The sequence below is a fragment of the Staurois parvus genome, unplaced genomic scaffold (genome assembly GCF_062004578.1).
Source record: "Staurois parvus isolate SC_StPar_1 unplaced genomic scaffold, SC_StPar_1.0 ptg000192l, whole genome shotgun sequence".
Taxonomy (NCBI): Eukaryota; Metazoa; Chordata; class Amphibia; order Anura; family Ranidae; genus Staurois; species Staurois parvus.
This window is the reverse complement of record NW_028317988.1, coordinates 296,297-320,873: the sequence shown is the minus strand read 5'-3', so window position 1 is coordinate 320,873 and position 24,577 is coordinate 296,297. Positions and strand designations below refer to the sequence as shown.

The window sequence follows — 24,577 nt, the reverse complement described above, 5'->3', positions numbered from 1 at the left end:
ATTTTATCCAGAAGTTTTGACTTTCTAGTGAGCCTTATCTGCAAGCAGTAGGTGACAGCTTGCTGCCGTTATTTCATTTATGCATTTTGACAGATGGCACTGGAGAGTATAATGCACTTTTAGACTTCTCCATCAGTCTAATGGAGGTAACCGAAGGTTCTTTCAATTCTTCTCTTGGCACAAGAAGTATGTCAGTGAAATTACCTTTCTTTGTAATGATTAAACCTCCCAGGCAGAAACTGTTACAATTATATATCGGGAACTCTGGTAAACATTTACATATGTGTGCTGTAGACATTTTCCTTATATCTCTTTAACTGTAGTGATTTATATTCAGTAAATGTAAGGCATGTGTTATAACTAGACAGATAGATAGATAAATAGATAGATAGATAGATAGATAGATAGATAGATAGATAGATAGATAGATAGATAGTTGTTAATGCTGCAAGGAAAACTGATAGTTCATTTGTATGTTCTGGGTAAAAATAGAATTCTTTAGATCTCATATAATGTGCAGTGTCCCCTTGTATTTTCTATATAAAGGTTTAATTGTTTACACTTCATGCAATTTACACAGACTGTCACTTACCCAGGGGTGATCCAATAAGTTATTTTACAAGTTATTATATTTCCATAGATTGAAAAACAGGCAGACAATTAGACAGGTAGATAAATAAATTAAAATAATTAGTATTTTCAGTGTTACAATTTCATTGTTGGAATAACATTTAATCAGCGGAATGTCACATACCTGTGTGTTTGTAGTGCGTTGTTACAATCAACATCTTTCCATAGACTGAGAAATAGACAGATATAAATAGACAGACATAGATAATGATTATCTGTATTTTTTTTTTTTAAAGATTTAACTGCTTGGATCTCATATAATCTGAATAGAATGTAATTTATATAAGCGTTATTCAATAAGTTCAGTTTCTAATGGTTATCTTATTGTAGATTGATATATATAGAGAGAGAGACAGAGAGAGAGAGAGAGAGAATTAGTATTTTCTAGGTAAAAATTTAACTCTTTGAATCTCATATAACCTGCAGTGTGTTACGTACACAAGTGTCATCCAATAAGTTCATTTACAAGCGATCATCTTTCCAATTCTTAGAAGAATCCCAAAAACACAGTAGGGAAGAAGACTTAATTGACCTTGGGGGGCTACATTGATTTTCTCCACATGCATCTTCATTTCTGATAAATTATGAAGCCATTAATTTGCTGGGGAGATGGAGGGACCAGCCTGCAGCACAGATGTGTCCTAAACAGACATGCTCACAGCTCACTGAAATGCCAAGAAATGCTGGGAGAGAAGTCCTAAGTGTTAGGCTTCCTCCCCTCTCTTCCAGAGACTGGTGAGATTGGTTCTACCCAATGGTTTTATAGACATCACTTTCAGGTCTAGAAGGCAAACAGAACATGTAACTGCTCTATATCTGTAAAATTAATTTTACATTTGTTTTGTTTTTTTCCACTGGTTATTTAACAAAATTTGTCAATCTTTCTTTCTTTATTCCTCCCTGAATCCCTTCCGTCTTTCATTCATCCCTGAATCCCTTCCTTTCTGTTTCTTTTCTTTTCTTTCTCCCTAATATTGGTAGTTGCCTATCTCTGATCATAATCTTCTGGCTTCACTATTTAGTAAGCCCCTACTTTAGAAGTGGTTTGGAAGTTCTGCGTTCACTAGCCACATTTCCCATGTCAAGAACTAACTAAGTTGGGGAGCCAAAGTAACACCATGGCAGTCCAGCAATAAGAACCTCTTGAAGGTAGTTGGTATTTTTCTCATGTCAAGTTCCCTCTAAATGGAGTGTCTTTAAATAAAATAGAAAAAAATTATTGTGATTTTTTCTTTTTAATACTCTGAAATTGACCACTAGAGTAAGATTCATTACCTGGAAATTTTTAACAATCTTTATTTATTTAGTGTTTTGCAATAGTCAACACATCAGTGTTTATATAAAATCATTCAAAAACACACTGCATTTTTGACTGTTGTCCATTACTCATGAAAATTATTATCTGGATATACAGTAAAGGCCACCTAGTGCAAAAATATGTTTAATTCTAAAGCTTATATTAGGAAGAAAGGAATATTATCCCCCGCTATAAAATAATACAGTTTCTGAAGGTTCCACAACTATATATAATAAATCAGGAGACTTCTATATGGTTCATATGTGTGTGAAAACTAGAATATTGTAAATTGTTAATTCAAAGTTATATATTATATATTGTAGTTTCTTGAAATCTTTTCCTTGACTAGCACAATTCTACATGCAGGAAGGTCTGTCTCCAAATCATCTAAAAAAGGCCAAGCTTATGTTTTTCTACACACGCTACCCCAGTTCCAACATGCTGAAAACCTACTTCTCTGATGTGAAGGTAAGTCCTCTCATGTTGTACTTCTAATCTTAGTAATGTAGTAATTGGAATCATCCACCAGCCCCAGTCGTGAGATTTTTCCTGCTGTATTTTATGTGCTTGGCCCTTGCCTCAAGGCCTAAAGTGTATAAAAAAATACAAAAACATAAAAAAATGTATTATTTATGGATGATACATACAGTGGAAGATGCTATTACTATTCAATACTTTTTGAAAATAAACAGGTCTTTGGCTTTAAAGTGAAACAAAACCCTTCGATTTAATGATTTCACAATAAAGTTACATTCCTGGCATACTGGTATTGCTAATTATCACATTTGCTTGTCTCCTCAACCAAACTGCCAAAACATCAAATGGCCAATGTCATAACTGATCACATGTGCAGCACCATGGCAGTTGCAGATGAAACAAAGGCTAAGATGTCAGCTTCCTTGGCTGAAAAAATAGGGGGTTTAGTTTCGTCAGTCAAAACCTCTGGATAGAATGGTGAAGAGTTAGAACCTCTGTCTGGTTTTTCTTGCTCTCTTAGTTGTCCCTGGCAGATGCACCATCTCTACTTGTCCTAATGACCATTGTCTCCAAGATGGAAAGTGGTGAGAAATCCAAAATGTCAGAGTTCACATCAGAACAGGAACAGAAGAGAACACCTGTTCTGGTGGCAGTTGTAAGCCATTGTGAGCACCCCCTGGCAATGTTATTTGGTTTGTACCAAGCCCTGTTACTGCCTCTTTTGCTGGACAGCTTGGTCTACATGTAAATGTGAAGAAAATACAAATGTAACCATGAAAAGTAAAAAAAGGAATGTATATACTGAATACTGTCATTACAAGTATTAATTCCATACAGTTACCAAAATACAATGGGGGAGATTTACTAAAAGGGGCGCACTTAGAATCTGGTGCAGCTGAGCATGGCAGCCAATCAGCTTTTAACTTCAGCTTGTTCAATTACACTTTGACAATAAAACTTGGAAGCTGGTTGGTTTCTATGCACAGATTCACCAGCTTTTGCACTCTCTAGTTTTAATAAATCCTAATATTTTTGCTACAGAGCTCCTTTGATTATATTGTAGTTTCCACCTGTAAAGTTTTTCAGTGCAACCATACCCATCTGACAGATCTAATACTGTAAAACAAAAAATTGCAGTAAAAGTATATCAAAACTTTCAAAACATAATGATATTTTCTGCTGTGTTTTACTGTACATTTAAATGGTAGACGACACGCAATGTATTCAAACAATAATTAATTAAGCAATTTAAACAATAGACTTTAAGCAATTTATTCAAACATTAATTTATTAATTAGCAAACTTTTTAATTGTTAAAGGTATGTGAAATAAAAAGGCATTTAACTATTGTTTGCTCTCAATACAGGTTTTAATTCCATACATTTAACAAAATACAATATTTTTTTTGCTGCTGCGCTCCTTTTGTGATTTTTACATTTTTCACCTGTAATGTTTTTTAAATTTAACCATATCCATCTGACTGATAAAATACGCATAAAAATGCAGTGATAGTATTACAAAACTTGCAAACTTTAATGATATTGTTTAAACTATAGACTTCACGCAATGTAATCAAACGTTACCTGTTGCCATCGGTTTTGGTTGTAGCTGGCGTTTAAAACAAAAACTTTGGCCCTTCACTGCAGATTTTTTTAATCACTCATTAGGACAATTAAAAAGTTAGCAACGCTTCATATCTTCTACCGATCTCTGATGAAGAAAAAGGCAGATAGGCTGCGTGTAAACAGGAAACGCGGTTCAGCCATTCTGGTCCACAGTAAGACATTGTTTACACATTAAGTAATAATCGTGTGATAAAACTCAAGGGACGCCTAAACGACGTCCAAGGGCGGCCTCCGCTCCGTTCAGGGACATTCTTCTAATTGGCCCCGTCTGCGCCACTTTCCCATGCTTCTGCTTATATAAGCAAACCGTAGCTTGCCACTCTCCCTTTCTAAAGAAAACACAGCATTGACATTTTCCCCCTGCACTTGCGGACGAAAAAAAAAAAAAAAACAAAAGTGTTGATTGTCCTTTATTTACAACTTAATTTGTTGTTGATGCCGTCTACGCGGAGCATAAGGAAGATGAACAAAGTGACAGATTCAGGGCACATTATTCAAATGAGGGTATGAAAGGCATTGACTTCCAGCTGCACACTCCTTTAATACACACAATATCCGGCACTCCTTTCTTATTTGTTGTATATTTTTTTTACCAAAGTAATTATTTAATTGCCTTGGCGTTTGTGTTAAGTTTTACGGGATCTGGTTTTCATTACACCAATCTTACATACAGTATTTTTGTCTCTTCACGGCAGCAAACATTAAATTAGTGAAATAAGAAAAAGAAAAAAAATGGTGTAGCGTTTAGAGGTGTCACTTGCCTGAAGCTCTTTATTGAGTCTGATTTACTGAAGAAGTAGGAGAGGGCTCCCTAACCAAGATTCCGCTGTCATTGCAGTAGTGGCTTGCCTTTCCCCCTGCAGCTGCCACTAGTTTACTACCACCGGGTGGATTGATATCACCCTGATGATATGCGTATAGGTCCAATTCCTGGTGTGACACTGTGGGATGTAGGACTAGAAGATAGGGTTGATTTCTAGAAGCACAGGTACTACTTTTGATTCAAAAGGTTGCAGACCTTCCTAATTTCAATCCATTCCATTCTGTTCAGGTGATCCTGAAGCTCTGTGTAAAAGAGCACTCCACAACAGCTGTGAATTCTGGGAGCCGTAATGTCACCCCAAGGCTCCCATGGCACAGCCATTGTTGCCGCTCCCTCCTCTCCCCTGCAGCAGCCTCTTACTGCCACAGGGCAGCTGCTTGATCATGTGAATGGATCAGAGCAGATAAAAATAGGTAAGTATTATTATTATACAGGATTTATATAGCGCCAACAGTTTGCTCAGCACTTTACAATATAACAGGAGACAATACAGCAACAATACAGTTCAATACAATAGGGATAGGAGGGCCCTGCTCCTTGGAGCTTACAATCTAAAAGGTTAGTACACAGATCTTTTTTATACAGGTTATGTAGGATAGGTATGTGGAAGGGGGAGGGAACATTTTTAAGAATAGAGTTAGGCTTTTTTTCGTTTTTATGATGTTGGTCTTACCTGCGTGGATATAAAGGTTCAGGTATCCTCCTGACATTCACTGGAACTAAAGTAATGGCTTGGGGAAGCTACAAAACATTTTCAACATTACAGAAGAAATCCAGTTGATTATTACTGACTACTGAGAGCATTAATAATGAGTGCAATACACCAGCTGAAGTGAAGCATTCATGAGACAGTGGGGTAGATTTACTAAAACTGGAGCACTTGGAATCTGGTGTTGCTGTGCATGGTAGCCAATTATCTTCTAACTTGTTCAACTAAGCTTTGGCAATACAACCTGGAAGCTGATATGTTTCTATGCGGAGTTGCACCAAATTTTGCACACTCCAACTTTAGTAAATAGCCCCCTGTGAATTTCCATCTCTGTTGTTGAGTTTGTTATCCTGATCAGTATTAATACAAATGATAGCCAACTCCTGCTTTGTACCGGTTTGTTCTTCTTATCAGTATGTTCAAATGAGGACCAGCCCCAGAACCTTAACATCGATGCTTTGATAAAACTATAAAAGGCCGTTTAACTTAAAGCAGATGCCTTGTTTAAAAGCTTTATTAAGTTTGTATACAGCTTTTGCAGATTTGATAGAGAGACGGCCACCTGTCTTTTCTTGTCAGCTGTAATCACTAATTTTATATTAGGCGAGAGCTTTAAAAAGCAACAAACTCTTCTTCAATTATACCGGGCACGTGGCGTTAATCATTATGGGCTCTTGTGTGGTTGAAACAAGTCAGCTGTGTTTGCCCACTTTATTTAATAGTCAGAAGCCGCTTGGTGTTAGAGTGTAGGTTTACGTTAGTTCTATGCATATGAATTTCATCTATAGCTGGTGTGCATAAATTTCAGGCACAGACTGGCTGCTTAGCTGTTACAGCATTTGTCAGAAGGTAAAGAATGTGCAAAAATATTCATGGAGTAGCGTGATGTGTTGTGGGCAGCCTATTCGAAAACAGGAAGTCAGTGATTCAAATGTGATATTTGAGTTACAGGTGAAGTCTTGCACAGTCACCAGCTTCATTATTTGCTGGCTCTGTTGTCTCCAACCTTGGAATTTTAAGATATCACTGATTCTTCCTTTAAACCTCACACTAACCCCCCTGTAACCCTAACACTGATTCTTCCTGTAACCTTAACACTAATCCACCCTGTAAACCTTACATTGATCCTCCCTGTAACCCTAACATTGACACGCCTTTGTTACCCAAACAGTAACCCTCCCTGTAGCTTTGCTACTGATCCTACCGTAAGCTTAACAAAAACCCTCCCTATAACTTTACCACTGACCCTCCCATAGGCTTAACACTAACCCTTCCTTTAAACCTCACACTAACCACCCATAACCCTGACACTGACCTTTCCTGTAATCCTAACACTAACCCTCCCTGTAACCCAAACATTGACTTTTCCTGTAACTTTACCGCTGACCCTCCTGTAAGTTTAACAGTAACCCTCCCTGAAATTTACCACAGACCCTCCTTGTAACCCTAACACTAACTTTCCCTGTAGTCCTAATACTGACCCTCCCAGAAGCTTAACAATATCTCTTCCTTTAAACATCACTCTTAACACCCCTCACCCACAGTGTTACCCAAATACTAACCCTCCCTGTAACTTTACTACTGACTCTTCAATAAGCTTAACAATAACCCTTCTTTTGAACCTCACACTAACCCCACTGTAACCCTAATACTAACCCTCACTGTAACCCTAACACTGACCTTCCTTGTGTCCCTAACACTAACCCTACCTGTGACTTTACCACTGACCCTCCTGTAAGCTTAACGATAACCCTCCCTTTAACTTTACCACTGACCCTCCATGTTACCCTAATACTAACCCTTCTTGTAACCAGGGGCAGATTGACCATTTGGAAACTAAAGCACTGCCCGAGGGCCCAGGGTCAGTAGGGGGCCCCATGAGATGCCCCTGGTACCTTTTTCATAGGCTTTTTTGAGTTTGGGCAAGGACACAGGGGCCCCATGATCCCATATTGCCCAGGGGCCCCATGAGTTGTCAGTCCGCCCCTGCTTGTAACCCTAACATTGACCCTCCCTATAACCCAAACACTAACCCTCCCTGTAACTTTACCACTGACCCTCCCATAAGTATAACAGTAAGCTTCCCTGTAGTTTTACCATGACCCTTCCTATCACCCTAACACTGACCCTTCTTGTAACCCAAACAGTAACCCTCTCAGTAACTTTAACATGGATCCTTCCTGTTATCCTAGCACTAACGCTCTCTGTATTCCCAACACCAATGCTCCTTGCAACTCTCACTTTAACACTCCTGGTAACCCTAATACTAACCCTTCCTGCATTGCGAACACTAACCATCATTGCAACCTTTATATTGACCCTCCCTGTAAGTCTGTCAATCACCCCCATGTCTCTAACTATAACCATTCTTGTCACTAATTCTAAACCTTTCGTTCACCTTCACTTGTGTAAACTTAACCCCTTGCATGCATACTCAGCTTTACAGTGCCTCGGTATCAAGACCAACCCTTCCTGTACAAAAAGATGCCAGAGTCAAAGAATCTACTGATGCATGCACAAGACTTATAGCAGTTGTGTAATAGGTGAACTATCGATGGAACAGAGGAACATATGCACTGCACTGCAAAAGCACTTAAAGTGGAATTCCAAAGGCTAACTAAAGCTAAACCTTCTCCCACCACCATTTTAAACCTATTCTATCTAACACTGTAAAGAAAAGATTGCTATACTTATCTATTCTGAAGCCAATATGGTCCGTTCTCCAGTGGCAGCTTCTGTGTGAAGGACAGAAGACAGACAATGGCTGAAAATGCCTGGGAGATGATGTAATTTATAGACTTACTATGGGACATCCTCTGTTAGCTGTCCCTCCTCTACACAGAAGCTGTTGCTGACAGCTGACACTGGGGCCAGACCTGGAGCAGGTATAGGGAACTTTTTTTTACAGGGTTGGATAAAATAGACTTAGAATAGGGGTAAAAGTAGGTTTAGCTTTAGTCATCTTTTGACTGGAATTCCACTTTAATTTATAAGCAAGTTAAGTCCACTATACCTGTATGAACAAAAATAATTTCCATTCTTCTCTAAGAAGCAAGTACAAGACATCCATAAACTACAAACTGTAATCATAAATTTGTTCCAATCTGAAGTGTATTTAATACATTATAGTCAAGTTCAGCTGCCTTTTCAAAAAGCTTTTGTGTGGCACTTGAGTTTCCTGTTACGTGATACAGTTCTGTGAAAATTCCCTCTTTGAGAACAACAGAACATGCTTGGAACCAAGGGACACACTGGCTTCTATTTTTTCAGGCTCAGATATGGGACCATATAGATAATAAGGGTACCACCAGCCACAAGAGTTTTACCAGTGAACATCAAAATAGTGATACCAGAATTAAAACCACAGACATTCATTTCCAAAGCTATCATTTTACAGAAATTGACATAAGAGCTGTGCACATTAGGAGCCCACACTCCCCCAGTCACTAAGCACTTACCCACCATGCATATTTCTGACTCTGGATGTAAATATAACATAGCTCGAAAGAGGAGAGCCTCTAATTTCTTATGATCCCACAGCATCTATTAATAAAATGTTGTAAAAAAACAAGCAATTGTTGAGAACCTCTGAGCTGGCAATTTATACCCTGTTCCCTTTTTTCAAGAGGTGCCACCTGGAAGAGTAGAAGGCTTTATTTAGCCTCAAACATCTCCTGGATTGGCACAAACAGTATCGCTGGTGATAGCGCTCGGAGTAGGCCTTTGTGCCAGAGTGGTTTTACGCCTGGTGCCGCTTCCTTTCTGAAACAGGAGCCTTTGTGAGAGGCAATGTCAGAGCCCAGATAAGAGAATTGATTTCACCCTAGTGTTATATTAATTGTGCAGGTCTTTAGGCCACATGGCTCTCTTCCTGCTCTGAAGCTGGCTGTAGGCTCTGCAGGTGTTATCACCTCAAGGGTCAGGAGGGTTCAGAAGAGATTTAGAAAGAAAACTAAGCCTTTTCAGTGCTGAAGAGAGAAGCAGAAAAAAGAACAGCTGCTCGGAGGTTAAAGTAATCACTTTGCATGTAATGCTTTAATAGGTCTTCACAGAGCAAGGGCAGAATTTTATAAGACACAAGCATAATTAATGAGGCGATGCAAAGAATAATAGTATGTAGAACCACATAGTAACCAAGCAAAAATGTCATCATCAATCAGAACATTCCAGCATTGGGGATCCCATCTAATTAGTTCTCTAAACCCTATTTGTATCTATCCGTAGACCATCCAAAATGACAATTCAAGAGATAAGGACTTTTCTCCTCCTAAACTTATCTCTCTTACTTTTCCCAAAGATACCTATACACTTTGGAGAACTTTCACCCAACCTGGCTAAGATACGGAGGAACATTTGAATGCATATAGGCCAAACCAGACCGTGAACAACATCCTTTGCCCAATCTTTCTACAGGGCAAAGTTGACGGACTGGATGACCTGCTCTCCGGGTGATTGTTATTATATTACTTAAGAGAGCTTGTGTAAGCATTGTCTGCAATGAACTCCCCTTGCCATAGGGACTCATATCAATGCTTGTCCAGGACAAATGTGCTTGTTTGTAGCATGATATTTTGTTGTAAGGTTTTTCAGCTTCAAGGAAGTGAAATATTTGAAGGTTTTGTCAAGAGACACTGTCCGTTTGCCCATTCAAAGTCACCCCTCAGCTCACCTCCTTCATTGCTCTAAATATTTATGAAACAGTGCTTGGGCGTGAGCAGCCAACCATCAGACTCAAGCATTGTTATATGGAGCGAGGCAGTGTTGCCATCCACCTCTGTAGACGTTGACATTATTTGAAACTAGATGCTACCCAAGGTGAAGTTCTGCAGTGCCGAGGCGGTTTAGCAGCATAGCTGGTTGGGCATACCTTGCTGGGAATAAGCTTTAAGGAGACACTGCCAGGTGACGAATCCAAAAGTACAGAAATGCTGGGGGGGGGGGGTCTAAAGACTGTCCATTAATGGCATAACCCCAATCCAATTTCAGGAAAAAGCACTAAGCAGGTTCTGTCTAATAGAAAGCAATGGACCCTCTGCAGTATCTAATTAATTACTCTTCATGCTCATGTAATCTAAAATGCCTAGTCCTTAGGTCACAGGAAAGAGCCTTAGAGCAGATTTTTTTTTCTTTTCATGACCTGAATTATTTCTGGTATCTTGTAGTTTGTTTTCTCTTTTACTAATTTTCTTCCTTGCATTCAGTAGTTTTTGTGGTATTCAACAGGTGTCTGTGTTCCTTTTGCAATATTCTTCAGAGCTTCTTGTTTTAAGTGCATATATACTGTAGATCCCAATATTTATGGAAATATGAGTCATAAAAAGGCTCTGCTAGGTAATTCAGTGATTTTGGTTGAAATCTGCTAACCACTGTTACACCTAAAGTTCCTGTGTCATTAGCAACTGAGCAATTCATTGATCTACTCCTTTCTTCTCAGCTGTTGCAGGAATCACTTGACACACTGGGTGGGTTTTGATTTTGAAAGTATCAACCCCAAAAAAGTATATTAGTAGATTGTTCAGACACTCTCTCCTCACCACAAAATTAAAGAAAAAAAATATTGGTCAGTAGGCAGGCTTTATTTTGTGTTTACTGTGCTGCAGGTGAGAAGATGAGATGGAGGTTCTATAGAATGGAAATTCTAATCCTTGCTTCCATTTGGAAATTCGGGCACTGCCCGAGGGCCCGGGGTCAGTAGGGGGCCCCATGAGATGCCCCTGGAACCTTTTTTATAGGCTTTTTTGAGTTTGGGCAAGGACACAGGGCCCCATGATCCCCTATTGCCCGGGGGGCCCCATGAGTTGTCAGTCCGCCCCTGGTGTGAGGACATCTTTTTGGTCAGCTTGTACCTCTGGAACTAAAATCCCCACCAACCTGGTGTATCTATAGTGACCCTGGTGGGAAATTAATTCTGGATCCAACCTTGTAATATATTAGCACTAAGTACACTGCAATGCATAATTAAACTTGCTTTTCACGCTTGGAACAAACACAGATCTATACTCAGACAAAAAAAGTTTAAAAACAAACAAAAGAAATCATATATGAACACCCCCCCACCAACCGGGTACAGTGCATTGCACTGCACGGTGGAAAATGAAACCTGGACATCGACCTTGTAAGATATCGGCCCTAACTACACTGCAATGTTCAACTAAACTTGCTTATTAAATATTATATAGAGAACAATTGATATTACCAGAATTGTTGCAATAGCATTTCTTCTGAGTTAGATTTGTAAATTAATTTTGAATCTCTTACAAAGTGTGGCCCCCTGGGAATCCCTCTGTAGTGCCCCAGTGGGAATAGCTAGCTTTGACCTCATTAGATCCTGATTGAGAGGCACCGAGGGGTCAAGCATAAAGAATCCTTTTATCCTGTATCGCTCAGCATCTTGCCCATTCTCTCAAACTTCGCCTTCTAACAGCGTACAGGCTGCGAGCTGAGCTAAACAAAGCTGCAGAGGAAACAGGTTATCTTTATACCCCATATCACAAGTGGTTTAATTTTAGGGGTTTGTCTTCAATGACACTGTTTGACTTGGGACAGCTGTAGGGAAGCATCGGGTTTCCCAGTAACAAAACGGTTAATCATTCACATAATTGAATCAGGCCTTCATGCAACAGGGATTTCCATTCTGTGGGCAGCACACTTTACTGCAGAATCCAACTGATCTGTTGTGAATATGTATTGATTTTCCATAGAGAAAACGTGTGCTGGCTTTTACCTTCCAAGATGAATAAAAAGACCAAGTGGTCACTCATTTGAATGTTTATCAATATAGTACCAAAAATTTGTTGTGCCAAATCTTGCAAAAGATGCTAACACAGTTCAGGATCATCTAATTGCAAGCGTTGGGCTACTCAGCACACTGCAAGATGTTGTTATCCTGAGGATCATGATGACACCCTTGCATAAGCACTGTAAGCAAAAGACAGGGAAAATGTAAGCGTATTATCAAACGTTTATCTCCCCACTAGTTTTTTTTTTTTGCAGTTTAATGCAGCATCTTAGAAAGGGAGATGAGGTACAAGGTACACTTAAGGCCCCATTCACACTGGGTTTTTAGCTCTGATGCATGGGCAGGGGCGGACTGACAACTCATGGGGCCCCCGGGCAATAGGGGATCATGGGGCCCTCGCGTCCTTGCCCAAACTCAAAAAAGCCTATGAAAAAGGTACCAGGGGCATCTCATGGGGCCCCCTACTGACCCCGGGCCCTTGGGCAGTGCCCGAGTTTCCAAATGGTCAGTCCGCCCCTGTGCATGGGTCACTGGCCTTTAGCTCTGGACAGAGGGCACAGTTGTCCCATCCAGTTTGCTGTCGGCAGTTGTAAAATTCTGAGTTTGTATGGATGGGACTGGACTGTACACCTAGCTGTACCTTCTGCATTTTCCTATGTGTCTGGTTTGTGTTTGGCCTTGCTAATGTAAGAGACCCAGGCACAACCTGCTGAACAAGAACCACACTTTCTGGCTTAGATCTGGACATGAATCATTCCTAACTAATCAAAATAATCTTTTATTATGCAGAATATTCCAAAGAGGTAAAACCTAAAATGTAAATTAGCCAAAGTGAGCAACTAAAAATCATTGCTTGTGCCAATCTTAAAGTAAAGGCAAGATTTAGAGTTTTAATTTGTGTTGAATCTTGACAGCTTTGTATTGTAACTTTATCATGTAAGTCCTGAAAATTATCTCAGCACATAAAATCAGGTTTTATTTTTAACCACTTTTATACATAGAATGTACAAAACAATATCTAAAACTTTGTCCTCCTATAAAAAGTTCAGGAAAGAATCTATTCCAAATGTTCCAGTATAGCAAACGTGGTGCTGGTAACCAGTAAGGAGGGTCACAAGTAGGGTCAAAAAAATGACATTCCAGTTTAACTCAAACATGTCTGCTACTGATCCTTAAAGGTCTTTGAGATATGTCAGCCAATGAGCCATTTTCAGATTTCACAAGTTGCTGGGAGACAGTCCGGACTGTTTAATTTTCTTTCACTTCGTTTTTATTGCCAGAAGGCAAAAAGAACATACAACCAGTATTCATTAAGTTTTTGTTTAAAGGACAGCCAATGTGGATGGTCCAGACTGCTTATTTTTCATCCACTTATGATCAATGAATGTCTTTATAAAACTTAGTAGTAGAAATAGACAGAAAATATAACATAGCAAGTTTTATTATACTTTATCAACCAACTCTTAAAAAAACAACTCTTAAAAAAAATTCAAAATATTGTACTACCTAATTCTTCTTGCAGTTGTACTACTATAGCCCTTCTTCCTCTCCAAGATTTGAGGGTGGTGCTCAAAAACTCCACAAATTGATCGAGGAAGGATAACTACGTGACTACAGGCCCGCCGTGCATTGGTATAATGGCATGTCCTGTAGGTCCTAGAGAAGAAGCAAGATGACTACTCTAGCACTGATCTTCCTTGTGTTTATCTTGGTCATGAACAAACAGGAAGCCTCTCAGGATCACCAGTCATTTAGTGTTCCTTGCATTTATGCTTCAAGTAAAAGGATGCATGACATTTACTTCCATGGAAAGTGAAATGTAGTACCTATTGTGTGAATGTTGGGTTATAAGACACTTTAACTTCTGATTTTATTTGGGGTGGAGGATGGGAGGCAGTATTGTTAGTCTTATTTTCCAGAGAGCTTTTGAGTAGTTCTTATTTTAATCTGTGTGAACAATATCAAGATGGGAATAATAAATCCTGGTCCGGGCCTTCTGGTCCTCAGACTGTTCATAGGTTCTTCAGTTGAAAAACTGTAGCTCATTGATCACCAACATGATGCTCTTCGCATAAATGAACATGAAGAAGACAAGAGCCATTGTTGTTTGTTGGGCAATCAGGCTGGAGGCTGTGAATGAAACTATAGTCTCCTTACATGTGCTAGATTTACTAAACAGAGAATTAGCGTAATTTGCTAATTGAAGGAGAATTTGCATCAACAATTTGCACATTACACATGCAGATACATTGTGATTGTGAACTGCAATCATCTGGTCTTTTGTCAATGTTCTCACCAGTTGTGATATGAATAAATAGGAAGTTTTTTGTTTCTCTGCGAAATGCACAATGCAACTTTTTCTCCATGGATGCAGCAGATTTGAAGCTACACATAGGTTTTCAAAATTCCAGAGTGATATATTGTTGCTAATTTTGTTCTATTGTCATTGAGGAGAATGTGTTCCCCTTTTTTCTTGTTTTTAGCTCTTCTTATTAAATAGTCAGCAAAAAATCAACAAAAGACCTCAGCAAGCCTAGTTTTAGTTGGAAAACTGGGTTGTTATACCTATGCTAATTTAGGATCTTTTGACTCATGCTCATAACAAGGGTCATTGAAAGCCTTTTTACCATATATGTGCACACTTGTAAATCTGTCACCCTCCCTTTATCTTCATTTGAATATCCCCAAGTAGCTTCCAAAAATGGTGAAACTTAAAGTGGATCACCACCTTTATTATTTTTTTTCCTTTTAAATTTATTTGCACAGCACTACCTCATTCCTCACCCAGGTGAGAATAATGTGCATTTGCCCTGTCCCCACAGGGCTTCAGGACCTGAGTGAGCCCAGAGGCACATCTGTGCTCACACAGGTTCCACCAAATATCTGTGCAGGGCTTCCCCTTATGCATGCGCAAAGACAGAAAATATGGAAGTCCTAAACTTTGCCTTCTAAACTTTGAGCGTTTACAAGAAATCTCCTCCACTTATGCAGATGTGTCAAAGGCCTCTGCCAGGACCTGAAGGCCAGGCAGAGCCTTACAGCACATCTATGCAGGGGCCAGAGAACTGTCGGATCAAAGGGACAGAGGATTGTAGTTCCTTTTTAAGTGTTCGTAAAGGCTAATTTGTTCTTGTTTTGGATAGTTAGGATTAGACCGCCTTTATGGTTATTTTCTATTGTCTGTTTACTGTTGGGAGTTTTCCTTTCACTTGTTGTCCCAAAAATGCAACCATGATTTGAAATCTCTAAAAGTTAGGAGAATCATTAGACAGTTGTGACCTGAACAGGTGTCCACATTGGAAGATTTACTCCCTACACGTATGTCAAATTTTGGATTTCCTCTAATTTTCTGTTTCAGGGACAATGCTTAGTACTCAAGTAGAGGGTAAGTTTTCTCAATAGAGACACAGACAACAATAACAATGAGAGAGTGTCTAATCCTCATCCAGTCTCTCCAGTCCTTCCCTTAAAACACTTTAATTAAAGTGGGTATGAGTTGTCCAGGCTGGGGTTTATTGTGTCATGCGTTTTCATTTTGAGAGATATGAACAAACGTTTAGAAACTTGCCCTTCTAATAGAAGGCCAGGGGAAAGGTGGGGTTGTAGAAGAAACATGATGATATCATGGCAACTGACAAAGCAAAAAGTGTAATCCAAATGGAATTTTGTACTTAAAGTACAGGGGTGGGTACATTAGGCTCCATGAACACTAGCGTTTTTTAAAGCTCCTAGAAAGCTATTATCTGCATATTTTTTTTCAGCTCCTAGAAGCTATATAGTGTAATGCTATGTGTCCATGCAAACTACTTTAGGCTATTAGAGTTTTTTGGAGTGCCTTTCCAGCAAAAAACTCTAAAAGCTCCTAGATGCTACTAAACGCTACTAAAACACTACAAAAACACTACAAAAAAGCTATTACCAGCGTTTTCCCAGAGTTTTTTTTAGCTTAAAGTGTATCTAAAACCAAAAACAAAAAGTAACACAACAGTCATAGCTTATCAGTGCTAAGATGTTCTGGCTACATAAGCTTTTTTTTCTTCATTCACCTGATGATCCGGCACATAACACACATTCTGTCTTAGTGTGACAACACTTAGTCCTGGGTCACACTGTGTGGGCTGGTTGCCACACCCACAACCACCAGCAGCCAAATCGCACTGCTCAGCCACAGCGCATTTTCGGGTGCAGGAACTGCAGGAAAATCGCATGGTGAAAAAGATCATACGATTTCCCTGAAGCTGCATTTTTAAAAAGGTTTATGCACCTTTTTTAGTGGAACATGCAGGCACGGCGGCCTATTCAAATGAATAGGCTGCTGTGTCTGCACAAACACGGGATACATGGCCTGCCCAGATGTGAACCAGGACTTACTCATTGTACTGTATAGGTAGAGAAGCAGTGCGGTCACCCTAGGAAAGGACCACAATTACTATGCCCTTTCTCCATAACATAGAGGGGAGGGATTCTGTAGTCCTGAGAGATAGCCAGGAACAATGTAACTGATAAGACTGCAACAGGGGCACAGAATCAATTGACAAGGTTTCTGGTGGTATCAACGGGTGTTTCTTGTACTAACAGATCAAAAACAGAGCAAATGAGTATAAGTCAGAGTTTGAATACACATCAATGTAGTCACTGAATCTAGTTAGGAGTCAAGGCTACCAAACAAATTGAAAGAACCTGGTTAAAAAAGCATCCATTTAACATGAACATATACAGTCCAGTGCCAAATGCTATATGCTGATCTGTTTAACATAATAAGGAATTTCCTTTAATTGGGGGTCAGCTGTTTCGTGGGAAATATTGATGATTCGCTGTGACTCTTACCAACAGGAAGCATGGGCTCTTTTTAATTGCTATTCATTTTAACACTGCTGCATGAACACGCTACAGATGTCTTAGCTTATCTTTCCAGAACAATCGATCCTTCTTTCCCTATTCTGTCTTTGCAAGACAAAAGAGAGGATGGTGCACAATTAGGAAAATGAAACAATAAAACTCCTCTTATGCGCACTTCTGCAGAAAGTACAGCGGAACACAACTGCAGGCAGAATTCCCTATTGTTGTGTCATTCAAGTACACAAAATTATTCATGTCATGCTTTTCAATGCAGTTATCTTTTACATGTGCATATTTTATAACCCAGGCTGGCCAATGTGAAGTTTGCCCAGCCGGTAATCGGCATGCAAACATTTGTTATTCTTAGCGTTGGCATAATATGGAAAGCACAAAAAACACCTTGAACAACATATGTGACAAGTAACATTGCTCAGTAAGTTCCTATTTCATACTAGGATGTATTGTAAGTGGGCTTTAAAGAGGAGCTTCAGGCTCTTCAAAAAAATTAAAAGTCAGCAGCTACAAATACTGTAGTTGCTGACTTTGATTATAAAAACACTTACTTCAGGGGTCCAGCGCCGTCGTCACCCGGACTAGTTCTTCACTAGCCTCTGGGTTCCGGCAATGTAAGTAAGAGAAGCCAGTAGTGAAGCATTGTGGCTTCACAGCCAGTTACCTACTGCGCATGTGTGATACATGCTGTGCCTTGTGATTGGTCCCATAGTCTTCTGGGACCTGTTAAGTGTCCCAGCAGACTGCAATGGAAGGATGGTGGGGCCAAACTTCCAGCTCAGTTCGCCACAGCGAACTGAGCCAGATTTGGGAGCTGGTACCTTACAAAACCAGGTACCCACTCCACCCCCAAAAAGTGCCAAATGTGTCAGTGGAGAGGGGGAGGATGCAAACAAGTGGAACTTATCCTTTTGGGTGGAACTCTGCTTTATATTACAAAAAAAAGAGGCTAGCAGGTGTAAAGTGCATCCTTAACTCAGCTTTAGTTGCTCCCTGCAAACCCACATGGCAGACCATTTTTGGTATGCAAAGCTCTGACACTTCTAGGTAGTGTCAGAGCTTACTCATTTCCTCCCACCCCCTCCTCAGTCCTATTGGGCCATCACTATTATGGACTGCCTCACTGGCCAATAGGAATGTGCTGGAGGTGAAAAGGGCAAAAATCTAAGGAAGTGCTGGAATTCTGTCTTGGGGGAGCATGAACTCTTCATAGGACTGAAGAGAGAGTACACAGTACATGCGTGGTCCAGATTTTATCAAGGGGTCTTGCTGGCAAAATATCATTGAATCAGGGACAGGCGAGGATAATTGGCAGGAGGGCCAGGGAAAACTACAATATACATAGATGTACTTGAGCCAAAGTTACAGTTTGACTTTAAAGTTAGCTTACATTTACTGCTAGCTATCCTTCTATCCTTGTATGCGTTATGAACAGCAACCAATCAGGAAACATGTTCAAAGGTTTTATCTAGAGTTCTGTTCATCTCTGCTAATAAAGAAGAGTTAGGTAGAGATAACTGGAAATACACAGTGCTAACCAATGCAGCTCTTTTCAAACTTTTCACCCCAGAGGAACCCATAAAATAATGTTTAAATCTTGGGGAACCCTTGCTAAAACTGATATTTCTAGAATAAGTGGAAATAAATTCCCTTTACATTGGTGGCTCTGGGAAGAATGCCTCCTTACAGTAGAGGTCAGAATTTCACCCTTTCAGACATCTAAAAAGATCATCAATGTTATGCTGCAGGCTCTGCCAAGTGATGCTGGCCCCTGGATTTATGAAGGCACCATTGTTTTGGAAGTCAGCCACAGCTCAAGGAACCCCTAGCAATCTCTAAATGATATCTAGGCTTCCGACAGTTACAAGGTATAGTCTGTATAAATATCAGGCTCCAGTAATCCCTTGTACAGTATTGGAATTCAGATAGGCTTTGCTGTCTTTGGATGCACCATTAGGTAACAAGGGGGCAAATAAATGACTCAGCTGTATTGCTTAACTGCAGTAGAAAAGAATTGTGGTCACCAATTACCTGCTAGGGGTGCTTTGGCAGCTCCCACAGATGTGTTTCAACTGTGTATTTGGCTCTTTGCCCAGTGCCTAATTTAAAGTGATTGTAAACCCTCATCTTATAGAAATAAAATAGAAATTAAAGGCAAAAAAATTGTGTATGGATCAGGGGCGGACTGACCATTTGGAAACTCGGGCACTGCCCGTGGGCCCGGGGTCAGTAGGGGGCCCCATGAGATGCCCCTGGTACCTTTTTCATAGGCTTTTTTGAGTTTGAGACATTAGCAATACTTTTTTCCCTCTCTTTACAAGCCATCACATTCCCTCTGTTCTCAGCTGTGTAAGAGCTGGGGGAGGAGAAATAGCAGCACACTGGTCTTCCCAGTGAATGGCAGTGCAGGGGGGCTGTGTCTGGACACATCTGATCATTGCAGGAGAGCAGGCTGAGTCCCGAACACAGCTAGATAAATGACCATGCTGTGCCTAGTGTGGTCAGTTTTTAATAGGAAAGCAGAAGAACTGTCAGGATCACCATGGATTTCACAGGAAGCAATACAAAGATAACAGAATACTTTTTCATATAAGTATATGGTACAGCAGGTACATATCTGGAATATGAAATGTTGGGTTTACATTTTCTTTAAGCTGTTCTAAACACAATTCCAGCCAAAAGTGGCAAAAAAAGTCAATAGCCCATTAAAAGATAAAATAACAAAACGCAGATTTTGCTGCAATAACCACCTTCAATTCAAAGATTTCCTTTGTGGTACCTTTTTATGTCATTGGATGTACTTAGTCTGAAGGCCAGCATCTTTCAAACCACTTCCTCTAAGCAAGGTGGTCCTGGACCCACTTCCAGCTTGTGACTGGACAGTGAAAAGAGAAGTAGCACAATGATTAGCTCATCTCTCTGTCACTCTGCTTTTTCCTCTTATCAGCATGCTTTTTGTCAGCATATGAACAGATTGGACCCTTGTGCTGCTTCTTTCTCTCACTCTCCATCCCTGCTGTATAAGGACTAAAAGAAGCTGATGCCATGTCCCATGTAGGTTTGTATTTAAAAAAATAAATGTAATGGTATACTAATGATTACAGAGATGCATTCATTTCTGTCTTTTATCTCTGCCTGGAGTTCAGCTTTAAGCCTCATAACGTTTTCCATCAGGAAGTGTGTGCTTGCCTTTCTGCTGATGCTTCTGACTCCGGGTTGCTTGCTTTTGTTGTTCCTGTACACTAGTATCTCCCGCTTCAACAAAGATTTAAAGTAAAAAAAGCTTAAAATCTCTTTTCACACCCTGTTGCTAAACGATGGCATGTGCAATCACTTTTTCTCGCCCTCATTAGGTCATTCATGACCATTCTAGAAAAGAAAAAAAAAAATACGCTTTCTATTTTTTTTCATTCTCTACAGTACTCCAGTCCATGTGAGACAATGTCTTGTAACAATACAGGAGCCTAATCTCCATGTCAAAGCAATTTTCATTCCCCAGTGCACAGGCTGCTATCATTTTGTAATGTTTTGTTTCTTCTCTTGAAAGAATTAAAAAAAGGAACAGTAAGCCGTCACGGGGCCCTGTCGTCCTTATCTCAGTGTCTGGAAATTTTGGACAGTGTATTCTACTGCTCAGATAAAATGGAAAAAAAAAAGAAGTCCAAGTTCAGCAAATCGTAATGGCTTTAAGTTCTATTGAGATCGGCAAAAACCAGAAGATCAGATAAGCGGGGTCCTTTAGTTGTCTTTTTAATCAGGATCCCCGCAAGGCTGAAAAGAGACAGAACAGACACGCAGAGAGAAAATATAATTCTTGGATAGGTTAAGTACATGTTTGAACTCTTGCAAGCAGAAGAGATTTGATGATGACTTAATCATTTTTCGGTCAATTATCTGCAAGGACCCTTGCAACTGCATGGCAATTATGATGCAAGATGGCCTTTTGGGACAAACACCAGTCTCTCTGCCTCTGTTTCCTCAGATTCCCTGCCACGAATCCTCATTCACTTCATTATCTCTGTTAACATAGGACGAACTTTCTGTGCAGTAATTACAGCCCCAGTGCACACTTTAGCTGTCATCTTGATGGAGGCCTGGATGTCCTCACTGCAGCCTCGGATAAGTGGTCTTTGTTGATTTTTGATTAATGTACATGTCTTCCTGGAGCTTAGGAAAAGTGAATGCTTGTGATGACAAAAGGCAGGAGGGGGGGCCTTACATATCAGCTTGCTTGATTTAAAGCCTCAGCTTTATTGGCTTTGGCTTGGCAAGCTAGAGTCTCATCTGTTCTTTCAAGGGAAATTCTAGATAAATACATGCTACTCCTGTGCAAAAGAATATTTTGAAGCTTCTGCTAATACTTGGCAATGTGCTTTAAAGGGTGATTTTGACCGCAGATGTATACCTAAAGCTTTAATCTGCAGAACAAAAAGGTATCACTGGTGAGGCACCTGTTGATGTCATTGGTGGCAGCCATATTGTTTGTTAAAAAGACTCTTAAAAGACCCCTTGACCCATTATACTCATCTTTGTATTGGCCACCCAGTGTTATATTGCTCTCTTGGAGTCCTGTAAAAATACCTGGTGCTTCTGGGTATGAGTTAGCATGTGACCTCCTCCCAGGACTCAGTGCTGAAGCCTGAGTGGCCAATCACCATGCCTGAACACTGTCACCTGGGAAGAAGGATGACATCATCAACCCTGTGTAACCTCTAACAATATCCAGCACAGAACTTACCCAGGGATGGCATTCCTGGCTCCAATGGAGCAGTGGAGGAGATTGTTGAAAACTGGCAAAATGACTGAGTCTCTTCAAAAAATGCCACCATTGACTGCTCAGCTGAACAGCTGCATTTTTTTGGGGGGGCAGATGGTTATGTGTGCTACAGTAAGGATATCCCTAGTAAATGGAATAATTCCAGAAATATTTTGAATGCTAGAATAAAAGTGTGTCAGGTACTGTGGTAAATTTAAGAAATAAAAAGTTAAGTATTCGTGTATGTTTATATTTATCATCACAATCCCCCCACCAATCTTCTTCATCTCATCCTTTCCCAAAGTGTACAGTGGCCCGCCAAGACACCTGCAAATCCCACAAGCCCACAGTGATCATAGGGCAACAGCCGTGTGATCTTGCGAAGAGACAGCTTTTTCATCAGGTACTACAAAGTACTTAAGCATACAAGTTTACTGAAAAGGACTAGAGTCTCCTTAGTAGGAGTTGGCTGTGGCCATTGGAGGAGGTTACCAGCTCAGCTGAGCAAAGTAGATTTGTAGAGTTATGGGATAGTAAGTGCAAAGATGGGTAAGTGGAAGCAATAAAGTAGGTGCAAAATAACACCTATCCTTAAGGTGCTGTCAACAGCTTCTCACAATACCATGCTTTTTATTCCGAGGCTCTTTAAAAACTAGCTAGTTCCCACTTGTTATTGCCATGGATGCTGACCTGTGTTGCCTCACTTGAGCTTTTGCCTCAAGGTAGATTTAAAGGTTTTAAAGCCCTCCCTGGATTAGAAAGTATAAATAGGGAAATTATGAAGTCATGTTCCCTGGTAATTGTATGCAAATGACCTTCTCCAGAAAGAGAAAGAACTTCAGGGGAACACAAAGTTTATGGCAGCCATAAAAGTCAGTTTCCTTATCATTTATGAAAGGTCACAGACCTGTAACTAGCATAAAAAAATGAAAAACACATTAGCCTTCCTCAACACAAGCATACAACCTTATCTTTTGGCTCTTGAGGAGTGTTTCTAAACCCAATAGCAAAAAAAGGTAATATAGTACAGCCTACAAGTCCTTGGATGTGGTGGTTACATTTGTTTTCTTTTTCAGACTTTTTTCCTTTATTTTTACCTTGTAATCCTGCCAGGGTTGACACTCATTGTACTGCATCTGCAGAGGAGCAGTGTTGCCATTTTAGCAAAGAAAGTATGCTAGGAATACAGAATTCTCCTCCCTCTGCCATGGTAGTTCACAGAGGTAACCTGTGCTGGTTTGGTAATACAGCTTGAGATAAAACACTCCAGGACAGCTCTAGATTTATGCAGGATCCATAGGTATTTTTTGCACTTGTTTAACTAATATAGCAAAATGCTTTCATTGGTATATTTTACCAGGCCAAAAGGAAGCAAATAAGAAACATTGATATAGATGAATAGGAGCCACACACCAGGGATCTCTTCCTTCTAAATGTTCTTAATTGACCCTTCCATAATAGCTGCTTTCATGATGTCCCTCCCCAAGGATCACCATGCCCTAACGTGTTTTACCAAAACAACCTGATCACAAGTATCCTTGGATCAAGCCATTTCAGTGAAACGCATTAAGGGACAGTGATCTTTGGGCAGTGACATAATCGAAGCAACTATATTATGGAAGATTCAGTAAAGAATATTTAGAAGGAAGAGATCTTTGGTGTGTGGCTCCTATTCATCAATATATTACAACAGAAAGTGGAGACAGGCTTTTATGTTCCAGCAACATAGATGCCCACAGCGATTGCATGAGGCGCAGGTCTGAAGCATTTCTGTATGTGTGGAGGTTTTTATGGAAAAGAAATTCATTGTTAGGGTTTGTATACAGTTTAAGGAGGGATTGCAGATCTATGAGTAAATTCATTTAAGCCATTTTAAATAAAGGACTTTGTGTACTAAATTCTTATCTTTATAATCATTTTTAACCATGTGTATCAGAGTGCAGTAAATGACCCCTGTAACGACTCCCAGAAAATGGCCTTGCCGTTCTTGATGTAATGAAACTGAATAACTGAGCGAAGTTTATGGGAACAGCCTAATGAGAAAGCATGGCAACAAATGACATCTTAGCACAGCTTCCACTAAAGTTCAATTGAGATTATTATCTGTGCCAGCAGTGCCATCCCAGCACACAGATGTAACAGAGGCTCGCGTTACCAAATGTTTTCATTGTGCATTAGAGATTACCTTCTATATAAAGTGTATCTCGGGAGACCCGAGGAGGATAAACATGACTGCCTTTTTAGAGCACAAGACTGCGCGGCCAACCTTGCCTCTCCTTCGAAGCTGTCCTAAGCCGCAGCTGTACCTTTGTATTATCTCCAGTAACAGAGCACGTCTGCATGTCACTCTTATTATAGTTTACTTGACTTCACAGGGATCTAGGCTTTATTAATAGCTTGGACAATGCCACATGTGCTTGTCTTTGTCATGGAGATTCACATATAAATATTATGGCTGAGCATTGTTTTCCATCGTCCTTATATTAGTTTAAGCTCAAGCTGACGGACGACCTAAGTTGCCTGACTCCGCTTGACTTAAAGCTGAACTCCAGGCAGACATTAAAAAAACATAGATGATTATGTGATGTATTTGAGAAAAAAATCATGAGATGTATTTAAAATGCAGCTAATGTATATAACTGAATTTGACTACATTTTACCCTTTTACAA

At 40.0% G+C, this 24,577-nt stretch overlaps 1 protein-coding gene across 1 annotated transcript in view; it reads left to right on the top strand.

Annotated features, from left to right (window-relative positions):
* The window catches only part of PROX1 (prospero homeobox 1), a 111,483-nt gene that overhangs the window by 37,563 nt on the left and 49,343 nt on the right, over positions 1–24,577 (top strand). Inside the window, exon 3 of the mRNA XM_089677775.1 lies at positions 2,277–2,395. Coding sequence (XP_089533901.1) covers positions 2,277–2,395 — 119 coding nt within the window. The remainder of the gene's footprint in view (positions 1–2,276; positions 2,396–24,577) is intronic.